This window comes from Ciconia boyciana, chromosome 7 (assembly GCF_034638445.1).
Source record: "Ciconia boyciana chromosome 7, ASM3463844v1, whole genome shotgun sequence".
NCBI classification, from domain to species: Eukaryota; Metazoa; Chordata; class Aves; order Ciconiiformes; family Ciconiidae; genus Ciconia; species Ciconia boyciana.
In genome coordinates this window covers 29,270,731-29,291,312 of record NC_132940.1, presented here as the reverse complement: position 1 = coordinate 29,291,312, position 20,582 = coordinate 29,270,731, and the positions used below count along the sequence as shown (strand labels likewise).

The 20,582-nt window shown below is 38.0% G+C and overlaps 1 protein-coding gene across 3 annotated transcripts in view; it reads left to right on the top strand.

Annotated features, from left to right (window-relative positions):
- The window catches only part of DNM3 (dynamin 3), a 182,337-nt gene that overhangs the window by 28,075 nt on the left and 133,680 nt on the right, over nucleotides 1–20,582 (top strand). For all 3 annotated transcript variants that reach the window (XM_072866985.1, XM_072866984.1, XM_072866986.1), the window contains exons 4-13: nucleotides 504–707; nucleotides 1,272–1,370; nucleotides 2,244–2,404; nucleotides 4,992–5,134; nucleotides 8,404–8,539; nucleotides 9,884–9,951; nucleotides 11,395–11,533; nucleotides 13,464–13,550; nucleotides 15,571–15,641; nucleotides 19,320–19,368. In XM_072866985.1, the coding sequence (XP_072723086.1) occupies nucleotides 504–707; nucleotides 1,272–1,370; nucleotides 2,244–2,404; nucleotides 4,992–5,134; nucleotides 8,404–8,539; nucleotides 9,884–9,951; nucleotides 11,395–11,533; nucleotides 13,464–13,550; nucleotides 15,571–15,641; nucleotides 19,320–19,368 (1,157 nt within the window). The remainder of the gene's footprint in view (nucleotides 1–503; nucleotides 708–1,271; nucleotides 1,371–2,243; nucleotides 2,405–4,991; nucleotides 5,135–8,403; nucleotides 8,540–9,883; nucleotides 9,952–11,394; nucleotides 11,534–13,463; nucleotides 13,551–15,570; nucleotides 15,642–19,319; nucleotides 19,369–20,582) is intronic.

Below are 20,582 nucleotides of genomic sequence, written 5' to 3'. Positions count from 1 at the left end.
AACCCCTTAACAACAATTTTGCTATATGAGTTAGACTAGCTATTGAATTTTTGGGGAATTTCTTAATTGGAGACACTGTTGAAAGCATGGTCAGAGAAGGACTGTATTTAAAAAAAAAAAGCCTGCTTTGGATTGACTTGAAAGATGCAATGGGAATGGTCTGTTGTCTGTGCTCCTGTTGGTGGAAAAAGCTAAGAAAGCCATGTTCATTTGTCTAAGAGCCTTCAAGGATATTCACTGTATCATTCTCCTATGCCAGTTGTAATGTTTAAAATATTAAATAGTACTAATAAATCCAGAGATGAAAGACCAACAGGGAAACACGTGTACTTTTCAGATTGTCAGGCATTTTGTTTGAACCATTGACAATATTTATATGCCTATAAAGGTAATTATGTGGGGTTTTATGTGACTAAAATTTGTCTGCAGCCATAGATGTGTAGACCTCTTTAGACAATGTCTGGTGTGCTAACCAGTTTTATGATCCTATGTTTTTCATATAGTATTAAGCCTGACTCTTATTGATTTGCCGGGAATCACTAAAGTGCCAGTAGGGGATCAGCCTCCAGATATTGAGCAGCAGATCAGAGACATGATAATGCAGTTCATCTCTCGAGAAAACTGTCTGATACTGGCTGTGACTCCAGCTAATACTGATCTGGCCAACTCGGATGCACTGAAGTTAGCTAAGGAAGTGGACCCTCAAGGTAGGCATGATTGAAAGTAACCACTTTTTGTTCTCAAGTGTAATAACATAGTTGGAAGTAATTGACCAACTCTTGTGTGAAATATCTTTTATAATATATAATATAGATGTGTATATATACATTCTCATATAGGCTTCAACATCACAATAGCTGTTTGTTAGCTCAGTGTAATTCAGGTAACGATACTGTAAATGTATCTTTAAAATTTTGTCATCTCTTATAAGCAAAGGGGGCAATGCCTATCTAGAAATTTTTGTATTACCTAGCAAAATGGACCATGGTGCTGATGGGATTTCTGGATACTCGCATCATAAATTTTGTATAGTCATATCATAGGAATGCTGAGCCTTGTTAAAGAGATCTGAGGAATACATTTCAGCACTGGTAATGATCATCCCTTCTTTTCCAGATATACCATAACTTGCAGTTGTAGCTGGTATTGTGTGATATGTGCTTTCAGAACATCACATATCTGTTGTTATATGATTTTGTAAGATGTAATTGTTCTTCCTGACTATAAATGATTCTTCACTATCTTTTTCCTCCTGCCTCCACCCTGGTCAGGCCTTAGGACCATCGGTGTGATCACAAAATTGGATCTCATGGATGAAGGAACAGATGCAAGAGAAATTCTAGAAAACAAACTACTCCCTCTTCGTAGAGGTGAGAATGTTCACTTGCCTATATTCTTTGCAATCCGGAAGGTGGTTTGAATAAGGGTGGAGTTTGGGAGTCCTGGAGGTGAATTAAAGGTTATGCTGGACTTGATGAGTTCCTAGCTTTTATCTTTGTCTATTCAGCAAACATAAAAGGGAGCTGTGCTAAAAATATCCTGCAAGTAAAATAATTTTTTTTCTGGACCTGGAAAATACACTGCATATTCCAGAGGAAAAAAGAAACGTCAGCACAAGTTGGTAGCCAATTTTCTTTTCTGTGCCAGATTGCTGTCCCTTGTAACAAAGGAATCTTTTTTTTTTTTTTTTCATATGACAGAAGCAAGCACCAGAGTTTTGTAAACCAAGTTGTGACCCCTTCCAGAAATTTTCCATGTGATTGTTCTGGCAGCTACCATTACAGTTGCTCATACTGTTAACAATATCAAAAACTTTGATTCTATATAATTTATTGATGAGACCACCATCTCCTCCCATGGAGCATGTTGGTCCAGCGAACGAGAAGAAATTTTCTTGTATTTTGCTAATATCGTATCATTTATCTATGTAGACCTGGGTATGTGTTTTGATTTTGTTTGTTTGTTTGGTTTTTTTTTTTTTAAGTGGTTTCCTTGGGGTACACCAAAGTTTCAGATATTTCTGTATTTGAATCGGTGATTTAAAAAGAAGTATATCTGTTATACATAAACAGGATGAACAATTTAGACACTGTTAAGGTCATTACAGTACTTGTAAACAATATCTTAAGTGCCCAAATTGGAAAGTTTTGATTGAACTGAGGCAGTCTAGTTCTATTTAATATGAATTCAGTAGTTCAGGCAATAGCTGCATTGACTTACCCATTGGTTTTGTGTTGTTTTAGGTTATATTGGTGTTGTAAACAGAAGCCAGAAAGACATTGATGGGAAGAAGGACATAAAGGCAGCTCTTCTAGCAGAAAGGAAATTCTTTCTTTCCCACCCAGCATATAGGCACATGGCAGATCGGATGGGGACACCGTATCTCCAAAAAGTTCTAAATCAGGTAAAACCTGAAGCCTTTGTGGTCAAAGGCAGCTTTTATCATGGTAGGACCAATGCAAATCTTTATTAAAATGAATGTTGGTCAGTGAACCTCATTTATTCTTTCCTGCTTTTAACCTTTTCAATTTTCACAATGTAATTAACAAAGCTGTATATTACATATAGCATATGAAAACTTACTGTGAGAAGTAGTTTCTGACTTTTATTGATAGTGCTGCACTCCCCTATTCTCTTGAATACTGAATATGAACATAAAAAATAGGATGCAGCTCCCTTGCTGGAAGTATACCATCCTATTCCTTAATTATCACATTTCTTCTAATTTAAAATTAGAAATTTAAAAAAAAAAAAAAGACATTTTTGGAAATCATATATCCTGAGGGTTCACTGTATGTCTGCACTTTAACCCCAAAATCTACACTTTTATTGTAGTTTTTAACAGAAACAGTGTACTGTATACTAATGATATAAATGACAAATACAGTAATCAGAACACTTTATTCATGCTACCCTTATTTTTGCCCAAACCTTTGGTTTATTTCTATGAGTTCATGCCAAACCATGTCAGATCACAGCTTCCTTTAGCAGGAAATAGAGGTCTATTTCCCAGTTACCTGGAGGAGAAACCCATAGCTTACTGTCCTAATCAAGACACTGCCTACATCAGACTTGGAGGGGTATATAATTCTCTTCACTTTATGTCTTTGGGTGTTGCCCTTTCCATAGTGCCATCCCTTAGCTTGAATAGCATGTGACCCTAATGATGATGCATCTCAGCGAGTTTGAAGAGGACACGATCAAGTTGTGCCTGCCTCTCTAAAATTACTGGTGATGCGCCTTCTTTTTTTTTTTTTAAACTCAGTTTATCAGCTGACCACCATTCTTGGCATTCTTACAAGTCAAACTTGATAGTGTTTTCTGCAGTTCACTGTCAAATTGCAGCCTTTGGTCTGGAATAGGTGAAGACCAGGTCAGCCTGGCTTTGTCCATTTTGGACAGCAGCTGGAAACAGCAGAGAAGTTATTGATTAAGGTAGGAAACTAAGTGGCTGGCCTACTTAATTCCTTGCTACAGTGATTTTGCAGCTGTAACTTGACAGCCAGGTTATAGCATACTCTGGACTCGCTCAAAAAGAATGCTAATACCATTTATTTGTGCCTCAGCACCAAAGTCTTCAGCAGGATGCAAGAACTTGCTTGTATCCTGCAATTTTGTCTGTGTTTAGGATGTTTTGCCTCTTTTTATATCTTGAAAGTTTAATCCACGTGTCTTAGTTTTGAGACTGAAGCATGAGCTGCATATACCTTTGGACTGTCTTATCTGTCCTGTCTTGCATTACTTTATGTACTGTTAACTTTTTTGTGAGCTGTTTTGTAAATTTACCTATTTCAGTATGAACTGTTGGTCTTCTGTTGCTATTGCTCCGCGTAGAATACTATATATGGGAAGGTGTATTTAAGTTTTGTCCCTAGGATATTAGGGACCTATTAGTGTTTGTGGTTTCAGGTAATATTTAAATTTCTCTGCATCCACAAGGTGGTGCTCCAGGGAAACTCCAGCTTTTGGTTTTGTGCCTGTCGGGTCTGCTGAACAACCTTTAGTTTGAGTTTATGTATTTTGGTATATGACATTCTTAATTTATAGCTTGTCTGACTGGGGTTGGGAAGAGGGTTTGCAGCATAGTGCAAGAAGTCCACTTTGGTTTTAATCAAGGAATAAGTACAGTGCATGAGAAATTTATGGCACAGGTAAGACGTTGATAGTGCTGTCCAAACACATTACAACATATATATGCAAAAGTAAGTGAGGTAAGTTAAACACAGATCTGGTAAGCCTTTTTCTACTCTCCCTCAGTTTATTTTCCAGTCTTTTAGGTATATTTTCAGAAAGTAAAACTGATAGTCTTGAGTGGTAGAATCTTTTTCAGCCCAAAATCAAGTGTTTAAAAAAGGTAAAGTCCTATAATCATTAATATGAGGGCAAAATCTCTTCCCTTTAGTATACTTTGTACAAGGGAGCAGAAATCACATGGAGGTGATTTTTCCCAATGGTGGGAGAGTGCCAGGTAGGTACTCTGTATGTCTACACTTCCTTCCATCTCTGTTTGTAATGAGCTGTGGATGCTCAGAATCTCTTCCTTGTCCCACATTGCCTTGTGGCTGTAAAGCAAAGGAGTCGTCATGATGAACAAATATATAGGGAATTGTTAAACTCCCTTAGGAAAACCAGCAAAATGGGAGTGGTGGCATCAGTGCTGAGTGATGAGAGGTCATTTCAAATTAAATATGTAATGTGTATAACTTCATGTGTAACTAAACACATACTACTTCCATCCTTGCTGGAATGTACGTAGTAACAGGGCTCAGTGAGTGAGAGGATGAAGGAATTTTTCAAGCCTCCTTAAAATGTGTACACAAAAGGGATATTATATTGTTCTTTAACAGTCTCCATTGCTTCAAAGATCAAAAGGAACTACACTGGTGAACTGCACAGGTCATGGCTGATACGCTTGGCAGTCAGAAGGAAATAGTTGTGCTCTTGCTTTCATCTTTATTAACAGTATAAAAAGACTTTTATTTGCTTTTTAGCAACTTACCAATCATATTCGGGATACCCTGCCAGCCTTCAGAAGCAAACTCCAGAGCCAGCTGCTTTCTATAGAACATGAAGTAGAGGTATACAAAAACTTCAGACCAGAAGATCCAACCAGAAAAACGAAAGCCCTGTTGCAGTGAGTGCCTAGTCTTTTGTCTGCTTTTCCACTTTGTATAGGTTTGTTTTGCCTTTTTTTTTTTTTTTCTTTTTCTTTCTAATGGGTTTAATTTAAAGATTAGGATATGGTTAAGGATTCCATGTACAAACTCCAAAGAACTCTGTGGTTGATGTTACTCTACAATTTCAGCAGGGTTTTCCATAAATTAATTTTAGTAATTGTAGAAAAGAGAGAAAGCAGGACAGGAAAAGGTACAAAGATGGGCAACATAGATGGTCAAAAGTAAGAAACTGCTTCTGATTGTACAGACGCATTCTTCAGCCTGCCAAAAAGATGACCTCAAGCAAGGGGAGGAGATTGTGTTAGAAGTCTGTAAGATGAGGAGTCTGAAAGGAGAGTAGGGAATGCTGCTTTTTCCAGTATAAAAACTTGGCTATCCAAAAAAACTCAAAGACAGCAAGATCAAAATTAATCATAGATGGTAGTCCTTCATGTGATGTGAACCTAAGCCACAGAGCTCTTTGCTGCAGGAGCTGACACTAAAAATTTATGTGCTTTCAGAAAGCAGCTAGGCAAATTCTTGGGGATGGGGAAGACATTGAACGTTAGTGACTACAAGGACAAATTCCTGCTGGAACCCACAAACAGCAGTTTATTGAGGCCAAGAGAGTATTCTGGAGAAATATTACTGTGTGCTTGCTCTGTTCTCCTAGGCACTTATTGTTGGTGACTGTCATGATATGGCTTTGGTTCCGCTGTAGTGCAGCCATTCTTACGTTCAAGTGATGGCGTTTTGGGGTGGGTGAAAACCTCTTTCTTGTGGTTTGCCTCTCTAAGCACACATCTGACAAATAGCAGCAGAATAGGTGATGTGATGTGCCACCTGTGCTTGTGTTGAAACTGACCTGGCAGATGTTGACCCTTTTGGGCTCAAGAAGTCATGGATTGAATACTGTTGTTGTTTGTTGGAGGAATTGCAACAATTTCTGGAGCTATGTTATTATCATAAGTTCCGAACTAGAAAGCTTTTTCACTACTGGAGTCACTGTCTAGTTTGGGTCTCATCCACAAAATAAATCTGTCTGATGAGACTTTAATAACACTATTGTAAAGTGATGGAACAGAGATGACTGTTCATCTGACTTTGAATCAAGTGAAGGTGGAATCAGAGCCCTTTCTTTATTGTGGTTTTAGCACTAACGAAAAAGCACAATGCTGACATTTTGGATTGAAGCCCGGTTAGCACCCAATGCTCTGCTTCATGCAGCTTTTTGGTCTGTTTCCAGGGATGCTCGAGACTCAGTATTGTGTACCTTTTCACCTGAAAGGTCTGCCATTTTCTCTCTCTCTCTCTCTCTCTTTTTTTTTTTTTCCCTTTTTAAATAGTAGCCCTCTGCAGCCACTTCTATGTTCATATGCAATTCAGATTTACCTTTTAGAAGAGGAAGCATGTAAAGGAAGAAAGAGAGATATAAAATGTACCTAGCTGTTCTCTCTCATGTGACTGTTGTCACAGTCCTACTCTGATTTCAAAGGTTTTTAGCCGCCTTAGTTCTCTGAGATAGATGGTAATAGCACTGGATTGTGAAAATGCATAAGTTTGGGGCAGGATTCATTCTCTAATTAAAAGTCTGGCATTCAGAAGGGAAAATGGTTACTTGAACTAGAGAGGCTTTCTTGAGCCAGCTGAAGACTCTGATTTACTCCTTGTTTTTGTAACAACTATGTCCAAAAGAGTAGATATAAGTCTGTCCCTCATGGCTTTACTTCAGATGTTTTGGTTGAAAAACAGAGGGACATCACCTTTGACTCTTCCATGACAGTACAACACAGGTGGCTTTTTTTCACTCTATATATTCGATAACTTAACTGCTAGAAACACATATATGAAGTGTTGTGAATTGTTAGGTATTGCTGGTATCCCATGCTTGTTCTACTATTGTAACGTGTTCTGAAGGAAAAAGAATTAAATTCCATTTCAGCCTAAGTCATCCTACTTGATACTTCTCTGCATAGTTTTTTCTAAATCCTTCGTTACAAACAGATGCTATAGGAGAAATTAACTTCTTTTATCAGTAAAAATTCTTATCGCTTTCCCTTTTTCTTTTGGGGTGTGGAAAGTAACATAACTAGAACCCTTTCCTCTGATTCCTGAGAACAAGTTCCGTAATGCATGGAAGAAAAAAAAACAAACCTGTCTCACCTCACCCCATAAGATGATCTTAGTTTCTGCAATCCTCTTAAAAAATTGAGTCTGGGACCCTACACTTAGACTCTTTCTATAATTCTGTTAACCTGGCCATATAGGTATCTGAGGTTTATGTATAGTTGATATGCAATGTTACTTTTTGGCAGAACCTGTAATTTCAAATTTTATGACCAAATGCCTGTACTTACTTAGAAAAAATAAAATAAAATTGAGCTATCCATGAATCTTCCATAACTGGAAGAATTCTCATGTGTGTTCTTCTAAATGCTCCGGCTGCAGAAGTCTAAGCACAACCAAGTAAGCTGGAGCTTGTCGTACTGACAGCTGCCACATTGACATGTTAGTACTGCTTCTTGGGCTAGCTTTTTGGCATGGGAAAGTTCGTTCCTTAGCAATGTCTTCCGAATTATCCAGCACATGATCAGCTTAGTGGCTTGATTCACATCATACTATTGGACTATATCTTTTTGAAAGATATTAGAAAGACCAAAGGGTCATTGTGGAGAAGTAAGCTCTCCGCAAATCATACCTTTTGCCATAAGATTTGAGATTTTTGCTTGTGGTGGTCTGCCCTATTGAGCTCTGCAGTTTCTGTAACAACATCTAAGTATGGATGTGCTTTTCTATTCAAATACAATAAGTATTATAAATCAAATGCCAGGACTTTTATTTGCTTATTCTACTAAAAAGACTGCTATTGCTTTTTCTTCTCCTGAAAAAAAAAAAAAAAAAAAAATGTAATAAATAATGGTAGCATTTACAATTTTGTGATCATTGATAAAACACAAATGTAGCCTGGTACCCTGCTGTATTTGTAGCTGAATTTAATATACAGTTTAATAAACAGTATCTTTTAAAAAAATACAGAATTTATGAAGAAAGAAAATAATATACTGAGCTATGTCCTGCAAGAGAGAAGGGGTGAAGGGGTGTAGGGGTGTGTGTGTAGATACGGATTTTATGGATTCCTAAACATGTTTTAATAGGCACTAGTAGTCACATAGTACTGAAGTAAGAGTTGGTAGGTGACATGCTCAAATGGTTGTGTTTTGTCTTTTTCTCCCCCCCTCCCCCCCAGGATGGTACAACAGTTTTCAGTGGACTTTGAAAAAAGAATCGAAGGATCAGGAGATCAGGTTGATACACTAGAACTTTCAGGAGGTGCCAAAATCAATCGTATTTTCCATGAACGTTTTCCTTTTGAACTAGTGAAGGTATTTATCCATCTTGCTGGTGTGCTTTGTGTTTTATTTATGTATTCTTATGTCCATACCGATAGTAGTAAAGCCAAGATAATGTCTGATTGGAAGAACGTGCTCTTAACTGTGGAAGAAATTACTTGAAGTTATAATTGAGACATTTGGCTTCATTTCTAGTTTTGGATACTGAGACATGCTAAGAATTCTGAAATATAGGAATTAGAATATAATTATAGTCCCAGTTCTTACTATTTTCCATGCTTTTTTATTGCTGTATCACAAATGGCATCTTCCTTCTGATTAGATGGGGCAGGCAAACAACTACAGTTGGTAAATTTAAGTTGTTGTGTTCAAGTAGCTAGTACCTATTAAAATTAGAATTACATAGAATAGCCATTTTCTGTGTTTTCTACTTCCTGTATTCAATGCATTAAACCAAAGCCAGCTTTCAGTCCTACACTTTCAGTCAGAGGTGGAGCAGATGCAAATTTGGTGTTTCGAGTTAACATTTCTCCTCTTGATACATCTCTTCTTGCTTACCCATCCTTTGGCTAACACAATAAACGGAGGTCCAGTGGGGTGTGAACTAATTAAACCTGGTTTCCTATGAATATTTGTTACATATTCTTTGATTTTTCTTTCGCTGCAGTGACTTCAGCTTCCCCTCACCATGAACTCTACTGTATCTCTGGTCCTGATTCTTTTACACTTTTCCTAAGCTTTCTTTCCACCTGTTTTATGTTCAACTGCCTTGACATCCCCTAACTTTCAGTTGGGTAAGAACCAGACAGAGTTGTGGCTGGTTCCAAGGTTTAAATGTGGTATGTCAACTAGCAGTCCAACAGAACAGATGACAGTTGGGCTTAGGTAATGACCCTTTTGTTTGTGACAACACTACTCTTCCAGCTAGCTGGCTTTCAAGAAACTTAAAGAAAAGCTTTATAACTTCATAACTGAGACCATTCCTCTCTTAAATTTGGTGAAAAACAGTAGAAAGGGAAGGCGAGGATAAACAGACCATAATCACAGAAGTTGCACCACTTTAGGAAACCAGGCTTAAAATAAAAAGTTACATCTTCCAAATCCTGTTTCTGGCTTACTCTATCAACTCTGCAAAATTGTTCCAGCTGTTGGTATATCTGGAATGGAAGGGTGCATAATTTTCAACAATCCTTACTGTTGTCTGTAGCCTCAGTGTTAAAGTGTTTTAAAAATACTTATGCTTTGTTTAGTGTAATTAGAAATTAATATTTTGCCAGTTGAACTTGCCTGTCTTCTGGTTATATTGGGAGAGGTAATATTTTTCTGTTTTATTAAAAACTTCCCCTAATATGATCTCATATGCTTTTGTTCCTCTAGATGGAATTCAATGAGAAGGAACTGCGGAGAGAAATAAGTTACGCCATCAAGAACATACATGGTATCAGGCAAGTATATGCTCCCATCTTTTCAAGCCCAGTCACGTTATAGAGGGTGTGGTCTTTTTAATGTGTGGACACACTGCCTGTTGACTGCTAGACTACATTACTAGTGCACTGCTCCCAGCAGCTGACTTTTTTCCTTCCACTCCTTTACACTTCTGTTTTTCAGGTAGCTATTTTGGGCCAGTTAGTTTGCCCAAAGAGGTTTAATTTACCTGAAAATGCTGGAAAATTATTTTACAGAGAAAATAAATGACTTTTTTCTGGTAGTGTCTGCAGTTTTGTTAAGCCTGTATTCCTGAAAAGTCATAAATTTTAGAGGGAAAACTTGTGTCTTGATATGGAAAAAATCTTTCAGCTTGTTGCGGCAGACTCCTAGCCCTATCTTACTCCCCTTTATTCTCAACCGTTTCTTGAAATGACTGATTTACAAGTGCGTTGGCTGAGGTTTCACTTTGTGGATATGTCTGCAGTATATTACTAGGTTTGGGAAGAGGAGGTATTTGTTTTTTTGGTTTGGAATGACCCAATTATCTCACTTTGGAATGATCAGCCTATTTTGGAGGGATGCTTTGTCAGATGCATACCCATTTTTTTTGTTCTTTTGACAATAGAACAGATTCCAAAAAGCTTGGGTTCTCTTTTGTTTCCCCCATCCTACCCACTTGTGAGTATGTGATATCTTTCGAAAGCATTGCTTACAAGCTTTGTTGTTCTTAGTGTTTTGGAAAACGTTCTTTGTGTTACTTGTATAGTAAATGCTCAAATGGTTGACTCTAGTAGCTGTGGTGCAGTATTTGAACTTTTCTGGCCTTATTGGTGGAAAGGTCTTGATGAGCAATTTATGGTAGTGAACTGATAGTTTTGGGCATGTTTTTATAGTTTGCTTTTTTATATAATTTATCTGCCAAGATAGACCTTTGCAAGCAGTGTTTGAAAGAGAAGTAAGGCCTATTTGTTTATAACTGGTTCTGTAAGGTATCTGTTATATAGGTTCATATACCCTGCAGTGACCAACTGTTAAATTCTCCATGTAGGACTCTGAGTAACAGAACCACGTTTCCTGTTGTGAGTGAAGGGAATAGTGCAGCTATAGGACTCTTATGGGTTTGCTATGCAAGTGGTTGTGCATGGAGTGCTGCAGCTGCCATTCATCCCTTCTCTAAGGTTTGATGCGCTGCTGAAGAGGCTTTACTGCATTATATCAGTACTCTTTAGAGTTCTTGCCATCATCTTCTAGTAGGGCATGTTTCTACTTTTATATTCCTACTCACAATGACACTCTTCTTAGAGAAAGGAGCAAATTTAGTTTTGTGGAAGTCTGTTTGTGTAGGGATTGTTATTACTCAGCTGTAAGCCTCTGAAAATGAAGCTATGAGCAATTCAGTAAAAAAATCTTCCTTGCATGATGTTTTTATTACTGTCTTACATATTCTTTTATGTCCACAGAACAGGTTTGTTTACTCCAGATATGGCATTTGAAGCCATTGTTAAAAAACAGATAGTCAAGCTGAAAGGACCTTGCTTAAAAAGTGTGGATCTGGTGATGCAAGAGTTAATCAACACTGTCAAGAAGTGCACTAAAAAGGTAACTTGCAAACAGATCTGGTAATGTAAGTATAATGTAATGGTATAGTAGATAATATAAAGCCTGTCTTGCATTTTATGGTATTATAAGAGATTTCTGGTCTAGTCACTTGGCGTACAGAGTAAAACTCTCTAAAGTTATTACAACTTCTGCAAAACTCTCAAAACAATGTAATGCTGGAAATGTTAATTTTTTTTATTCCTGTGTTTTGAATATATATATACACCTTACGATTGGAGTTTTTTTGAGTCAAGAGTTGTCCCCAGTTTCCTCTTTAAAACCATGTTTTCATTGGTACTGAAAGTGGAACATAGACAGCAATTCCACGGATGTGTAAATCAGCAAAAAAAAATAGTAATTTTAAATTTTCTTTTCTAATGCTAATAAGAGGAAGAAACAGTGAGACTTTTCTAGAGTAAAGGCCTCAATGTGTTCAGAGACATCTATCAAGGAGAGAAAAATGCTCTTTCTATATTGAAACTTTACTGGGTAGTACCACAGTTCTTTGCAATGTAATGGGTCCACAACTTCTGTGCCTTTTTCATACACAACCCCAAAACGTCTGATCTCCAGCTGCCAAGAAGTTAGAAGTGGAAAGCTAGAAAGACTTCATCTCCCTTGTATTTGTACGTCCTTGCATTAATGCTGACGAATGAGCTTGCTGCACAGAAATGTTGAACATTTAAGTGGAAAGAACTGCTGAGCATTGAACTTCCTGATGTGAAAGTTGTGTCCATCAATTAAACTTTTAACTCAAGATCCTGCAAGTGTAATAAATTAAGAAATATGTTAATCAAAACTAAACATAGCATTACTATGAGTATTTGGGAACGGTTTTCCTGAAGTGTGTGCTTGGGTTGTTGTATACTCTTAGAATGAAACCTCAAACTTCACACCCCCTCCCCCCCCCCCCCCCAGCTGTGGCTAAGGAGGCATGTCAGATACATTAATATGAAGCTTTTTTTTCCTCACACTTTTCACCTTCATAGGAAAGTTTTCATCGGTAAATACTGCGCCTCACTTGTCTGGACCATTGACAACTAACAGTTGCTGATTTTCAGTTCTCTTTTCTCCCATTACTCTGTGGTATTCTAGACTCTTGTAGACTTCTTAGCTAACTGGCTACTTTTATTGTCTCACCTTCTGTTCATCTGTCTTTCCCACCGTCTCAGAGTACAAGGTGCCCTAATAGTAGCAAGTACAGGAGTGGTTCCAGGGTGTGAGCACAGGTATGCTGAAGCTGAGAAATATCCTGTCACATCCTTTGCATTTTTCTGAATAATGCAATTTTTTTTGTACCAATGAGCATGTAGAGGAGCTATTTCTTAAAACAGAAAGGGTGACAGTCTTTTTGATGAAGATCATAGAGAAGTGGATTCCCTGCAACATTTTGAGCTGAGTTTCCAGGTTTTTTCACTTCTGTCAAAGTTTGGAAGATATGTCACTCGAATTAATTCGTGCAGATTCTTTTCCCAGTGCTATTGGCTAAATTTACTGTTAAGTTTTTCTGTTTATATTTTTAAGTATTGTTACTGAGATGTAAAGATGTTGCCACAAGGTGGAGCCTTCAAAGAACAAGAAACTTGGAAATTATTTGAAGTGCCACTCTGGAATTAGGCACAGTAGAAGAGAGAGGCATGGAGAAACCTCACCCCAAGGCTGATAAACTGTGGTTCACATGTCCAAAGTGTCTTTTCCTCAATGTTCTGTGGAGCAAAAGCACAGAAACAATCCAAGGGTTTAGGTCTCTCAGTTTCTTGGGAAAATGACCATTAATAGCAAGTAAGGCTTGCTTTGTAGTGTAGTTAACTTTTAACCCAAGCATTTATAATAATTGCTTTCTTCCAAACAGGGAAGATGGAAGCTCCCCTGTTTATATTCTACTGAAGCCACCCTGCAGGTGTAAATCTCTATTAATTTTGCTTTTCAGTTGTCAACATATCCAAGGTTGTGTGAGGAAACAGAAAGAATTGTTGCCAGCTACATTCGTGAAAGAGAAGAGAAGACCAAGGATCAGGTGAGAATAAATAGGAGATCTAACAGTTTGGGGGAGTGTGTGAAGGAGAAAAGTTCTTGTGTACAAAGTGCAGTAAGGCAATTAAAGATTTTTCTTTCTTTTTTTTTTTTTTTCTTTTTTTTCCCAGCAGGCTGCACATTTTAGAGGGCAGGGGAAATTGTTCCTCTACCTTTGAGCTTTGACAGAGGAGACTGGAATTGTTACAGAAGATCCTAATCTGGTCTCTCAAGATTAGGATTGGTGTTTTAAAGTAGTGTTGGCTTGTTCCTGTGCCACAATGTGCCATTTTATTAGCTGTGCCACAACAGCTAATGATTAAACAAATGTGCACAGAAATACCCAGCCTTTTTTCTACTTTGTTTCCATTTTTTTTTAACATACCCATCCCATGTTCTAATTACAGTGAGACCCACCAGCAATTGTACTGGGACTCCTGTGGGAGTGACAAGCTTTCCTTCAAATTTAAAAAAAAAAACATTTTTTTTTCAGAGAAACTTGTTTAGAACATCCATCACCAAGCTAAGCACTCCAAATCCAGGAAACTTCAAAGCTTAGATTACATGTGAGAAAATCCACTGGAAGTGGAAACAGGAATTATTGTCTGTAGAGTGCAGAGTGTGACAACAGAAATATTTGGGGAAGAAGGGCTAGGCAGAGCTCCTAAGTTATTCTGGACTCCTGGCTCTCTAGTCCTGTCCCTGTGTGAGCTAGGGAGCTGTGCAGCATGTCTTGCTTCTTTTCCTTTTAATCTGTGCCGTGAATGTAGTCTTAAAAATAATTTTTAAAAAATTGTATTTGCTGGGCTTGTACTTGCAGGGAGTTCTGGTTAGCACACTCAGTTATTTCAAAATTTGGAAGAAGATACAAGTTACTTAGAATAATTGAGTCTTTTTTCTTATTATTCCATTCTTCATTGTGTGCGCATACCTGGCAATTTCCCAGAACAAAGTACAAAATACCAGCTTTCTGTAAATGCCAAGAATTGGTCAAATAGATTATTGTCACATATTCACATCATTATTTATGCTGTTAGCAGTTATCATTAATAAATCAAAACACTAGTGAGGATATTTTCAGAGGCAAGAGCTAGATCCAAATCCCCGCTATCTTTTGCTCTGAATGAGGCACCTCGTATCTTCTGGAAATTGTGAAGAATTTGGGAGTGATGCTGTGTTTGAGGAGCTGTGCAGAAATAACTCTGTACACTTTGAAGAAATTAAATGCTACCATTTGGTAGCAATAGGTTTCTTCTTCCCTGCTGATAAAGGGAAGTCTGAAAAGATGGGGGGAAAGTGCAGTCTCATGCATGTTCAAGAAGCTGTTCAAGGGTAGGAGTGAGCTTTCTCTAATATCTTAGCACGTTCTTTGCAGGGTTAGATTACCAAGTTCGGATCAAATTCTGTCTCTGGGCTATTGAAGGACTGGCAAATGATAAGTACACAAACCATTCATTCTGTTATTTCATTGACTAGCTCATCTCTCAAGCCAGATGTGTGCACCAGAATGGCTGTCTAGTACATGGACTGTACATTTTCTGGGCCAGGACTAGCTTACCTATCACTGCTTTGTGTAGTACCTAAAGAAAATTTAGGTACCCTGATTTTATGTTTAAGGTTCAGGTTCCTTACTGGCTTGGCTGGAATGCTACAAATAGACAGAATTTTGCTTAACTTGCAAAACATAGAGCTAGAATCTATGTTATATATTATTAAACTCTCTCTGGCCGTGTATGATTGATCTTAATGAAGGGGACAAAGGCCAAGATAGTGAAAAATGAGGTCTGTCAGGAAAAAAATAGGAAGAGGGAATAGCTCTTCTGTAGTCTAGTTTATTAAACAAGCACACAAACAGAAGCAGTGGGATTTAGAAAATATTGTTGCTTTTGGCTTGAACGATTATGAAAGCAATATTCAATAATGCAGAAAACTCAAAAGTTCTGTTCTTTTCTCCTTTCCTTTTCCTCAATCTCTCTCCTCCACCTTACCCATCCTTTTTTTTGCTCTCCTGTCTCCCCTAATAGGTGCTGCTGCTGATTGATATCCAAGTTTCTTACATCAATACCAACCATGAAGACTTTATTGGCTTTGCAAAGTACGTATATAGAGACTTTGTTATAAAGGCACTGTCAGGTTTGTTTGGGTTTTTGTTTTGGTTGGTTGGTTTTTTTACTAAGTTCAAAACACAGGTCCTGAAGTGTGACAGTGAAGAGGCAAGCTGCAAAGTCCCAAACATGCAGGAGCATGCTCTTTCTCAATATACAGGGTGTTGAACTCTGTCTTACTTGTAGGGGATTCTTTACCCCAGTTCACAAGCCTAGTTTCACTGAAGCTGAAGCTTTTGTCTTGGTCTGGAAACACATGCATTTTGGGAAGCAGCTTAGGCAAGCCAGTGCCCTCACTGTATCCATTTTAGGACCACAGAAATGTATAATATTGGTGGTCTTTCCACATTGTTGCTAATGCATAGTTTGGGAGCTGTGATTCTGCATGAAACAGTTTTGCTCAGAGTAATGGATGTCACTGAATTATAAGTGTGCCTGCTGTTTGGCTGTAGAGAATAATTGTAGCAGAATGCCCTGAAGGGCCTGGTTTGACGTTCTCCTCGCTTAATTGAAAAAGCTGTGAGAATATTCTCCAGAATGTTCTCCCTCAGCTTCCAGCAATTTGTGCCTCAGGGACTTCATACCAACATTTTCACACTAGTAAAAACATTAAAGATGTCTTCACTCTTTGAAGAATAAATGTTCCTTCAGTTATATTCATGCCATATTTGCCATAACAGTGTTTGGAATTACAACAGGTTTCATCCATGTGGGATGCTGGCAACAAAGTTTGGCACCACAGTACGTATTATACTATGGCCTATTCTAGTTAGCACTGTGAAGGAAGGTCTACATCTTTGGCAGTATGCCCTGAAGGTTTAAAACATGGAGCTCAGTAAGCTGAGAGGGGAGAAGGCAAAGCCAGGCACCGTATATGTATTTGGTTTGAGCAACTTTCTCTAAAATTGTTTGCAGGTCCTAGATATCTTTATCAGTTCTCTTGACAAATGACAGGATGCTGTAGGAATGGTAGCTGGCCTTCTAGAGGTCAAGATAACAACCTGCCTGCTATTTACTTCTCTTCATCCTTTTCTGACAGGAAAAAGCCTGCTAAAAACACTCCATATATATTCATGGTGTGTCTTGTGACCTTGGGAAGTCACATAGTCCAATCTCCTGCTCAGAGGAGGGTCAATGCTGGGTTCAGACCAGGTTACTCAGGGCTTTGTCCAATCAGATCTGGAAAACTTCCAAAATCAGAGATTCTCCAGCCTCTCTATGCAGCCTGTTCTAATGCTTGCCTCTCCTCACTGTGAAAAGACTTTCCTTGTCACGTTGGAACCTTCCACATTTTATAGTCTTGGATTCTGGAGTGCCAGGTATATCTGGAGCTATTTCATTATGTCTCTCTGCTGGAAACCCCCACCTCATGGCTGCTGCTGCTGGGGCCTGTAGTTCAGTCCATGGTCCTCACTGCTGTGTCTTTTCCAAGGAGTTGCAATGCCCGAGTTCAATTTCTTGGGAAAGCTGCTTCTTCTTTTGCCGGATGAGATCTAGAAATCCCTAGCCGCTGTGCACGGGGTATAAGCAGATAACAAATGGCTCTTCGCTTAAGTTCACTGATAAGTTTAAGCAGGTGTTTCTATAGGTTGAAACTGATGGGAAGGGAACTATCTTTGTTGACTTGTGCTCAACTGGAAGAGAAAACTTGGATAACTAAGAACAATTTAAAATGTAAAATATATTAATTTATGAGCCAAACAGTAGAAAATACACATTTTAAACTATAATCATATTATTGTTATAGCAGTTATGTTAGAACTGGAAAATGAAATATTTTTTGGGTAGCATATGGGCTTCTGCAGTATCTAAATATCCTGGACTATAGAATCCTCAGATTCCCTAGTGTTTCCTTTCTTTCGCTGAATCTTCTAGCCAGTTGTCTTATGTGACTGCAGTGTTTTATAAGTGTAAGTCCTGTGAACCTTGCTCATAAGAATGAGAACACAAGACATTCCAAACTACCTTGCAGCATTGCAGGGCCTAAGGCAGGTACAGTGCGATGTGAATTGACTTGAGAAGGATTTAAGAATGCAAATATTTAGAACAACTTTGCATAGTTATGAAATTGTGAAATCTTAGAATATTAATGTTTGTCTCATTTAGCAGAATGAGTGGTAAAATGTTGGGATTTTGTTTGTTTCCAGTTGGTGTAACTCAGACATAGCTACGTGCTTCGATCTACATAGAGTAATTTGTATTTAGAACAGTAAACAGAGGACCAATTGCTGGGCTGTTTCTAAAAGGCATGGGTTTCTTAGTATGATGTCAGTGGTCTAATTAGCTTTCCTAAGGCGATAAAGTAAAATTTAAAAAAAAAAAAAAAAAAAAGGCCAAAACCCAAACTAAGCCAAAAGAATGGCAATTAGATTTCCTAAAACCATCTCAACGTGTGTTTCTCAAACAACAGATCGGAATACGTGAGGGGTTAGTGCTATGTTTTCTGTGTGCATGTTATTTAATCATAATTTATGCACCAAAGCTTATGCAACTCAGACGATGCACCAGATACATGCAGTGTTATTTGATCAAAAGGATCTGGATGATTGAGAGCTAAAACCAGTGAACAAGCACATGGAATAAACATCTCTGTGAATCTTCTCGTGGACAGCATGTGGACTGCTGGTTTGATGGCGTATGGTCCGAAGGGCAGGATGAGAGTTGGGACGGGACTGAGTGTGGGTGCTTCAGCAATTCTTTGGAACAGCAGCTGTGCACAAAACAGTTGCAGGATTGGCCCATATCTATCTTTCTTAGTCTTTCAGAGCAGCGTTTGTAGTTGATCTAAAATGTATGCTTTTTTCTTCAGTTAATCAATGCCTGGTGAAATGGTATAATCTAATCCAAACAAAACTTCCTGTCACCAGTGACTGCTGTGGTGGTGAAGTAGCCAAAGCCTGCTCTCTGAACTCTTTTCTTCCTCTTTCCAGCAATATTTTAATTTTGTGGCCTAACACTTACAAACCACCACATAATGCAAATGCTTTTAGAATTAATGGCAACTTGTATGTTTTTGAGACAGGAGTGTGTTTCGTTTCAGGAACTGGGATTACCAGAGTTCAAGAATTGAGCCAAATATTTTAAATATAGTTTAATTTCAAATATGCTCTATTCTTATATGATTCCAGCTTTTTCAACCAGCTTTGTGATGGTTTCATCCATTGGTTATGTTTACACCCTCAAAGTGCATATAAATATTAGAATAATATCCAAAACAAACTGTCAAGACAAAGCTATTAAGGAGCCTCCAGGAGGGGAGGATTTTGTTGTACTGTGCTAAATAACAGAAGTGGCTTGCTTTTTGTCTCTTTGGGGTATTTATAGAGGCTAATGTTTCCGAAGTTACCCACATGAGCCATAATTTCTCTGTGCTTTTAGTAACCTTTACCAATCCAAGTAGGATGTTGTTACAAAGGAATTGATTAGTAGGAGCTGTCTGCTGTGCATGTCCCTTCTGTCCTAAGCAGGCAAATATAAGCAGGCATTCCTATACTGTAAGAAAAAGTAGTTGAAATATGCACATATATGCAATGATTTTGATGTGTGTGTTTGTTACTCTAGCTTTCTGTGCTGGAATCAGAAGTAACTATTATTGCTAAATTCTATTCCTCGGGAACTGGCTTAGTTCAAGTTTCTTCAGTGTAACTCTTTTCCTCTGCTTCCCTTAGTGCCCAACAAAGAAGCAGTCAGGTTAACAAAAGTGCAGTGGGAAATCAGGTAGGCACCTAACAGAGAATGGATAATGGCATGTGCAAGTTAATCCAAGCTGTCTGGTTTTCTTGGCTGCATTTATTTGTTTTAAGTGTATCATTTACCTTTTCTGCTTCAAACATATAAAATGCGTCATCATCGCCTTGTTTTACTGAATTTTTCAGAGCCACCTGACTTTCACCGTTATCATCATTTATTGGTTAATATTTCTGCTACTGCTTGCACTACTGGTTAGTGTCTCCCCTCCCATGCCATTTAGTGCATTGAATCTTTCATGTTACACATCAATGTATTTTGTCATTAACTGCAAACTTGTGAATTTCAGAATCCAAAATGCTGGTGAGTACTTGCTTGTGTGTGCTTTGTCATAGTCATTTTACTAGTACTTATATGTTCATAGCTTAATAGCAGCAAAGGGGCAATTCAGCAAGCAAAAGTGGATTTGCCTTTACCTCTTCTGAAGACTTTCAGCTGACTTGAGAAAGATGTTGACTATGTACCATAGGCCTCTCTCCAAGTAAACAAAGAATAACTGGTTGATGGTCTCAGATTAATTAACATTTTCACTGAGATTCATTAATGAAATTACTTGTTTGTTTCTTTTTATGACATAAGAATACGGGATTGATTCTGCAAGCTGCTAAGTGCTCCTGAGCTTTGCTTCTTTCTTTGCTTTTGTGTGGGCTGGGGTGCTCAGTACTTCACAGGATCAGTCCTCTTTTTTTTATATGAGATAAAAATGCTACAACTTTGAGGGTTTTGCAAAGTCTTAAACACAAAGAAAATGTTACAGAATTAGTACATACTTTAAAAGGAAATTAAAAATTCTAGTAAAAATAAGACAATTAAATTTTGTATAAATAATTACCAGTATTGAATGTCTTCCTGATGTTTTCATGTGCAATTTGGTCAAACAATGCTCAGGAGGTGAAAGGTCAAGGTTTTCAAATGTGACCACTGAGTTTAGATCCCTCAGGTGATAAACCTGACATTTCAGGAGGTCTCCTATTCTCCTGTTGTAGATGAGAGTTCTAGCATTTTTTGAAAACCCTAGTCATCTTTTTGGGGATAGAAATCCCACCTCTTCCTCCACCAAGAAATTGCTAATTATTTTTGAGATGTTAGTTCAAATAATCCATTATCTTCTTGGATGTGATGGTCCCCCACAGCGTGACCAGCACGAGTGGCACTTTTGATGTAATATATGGCTTGGACTGAAA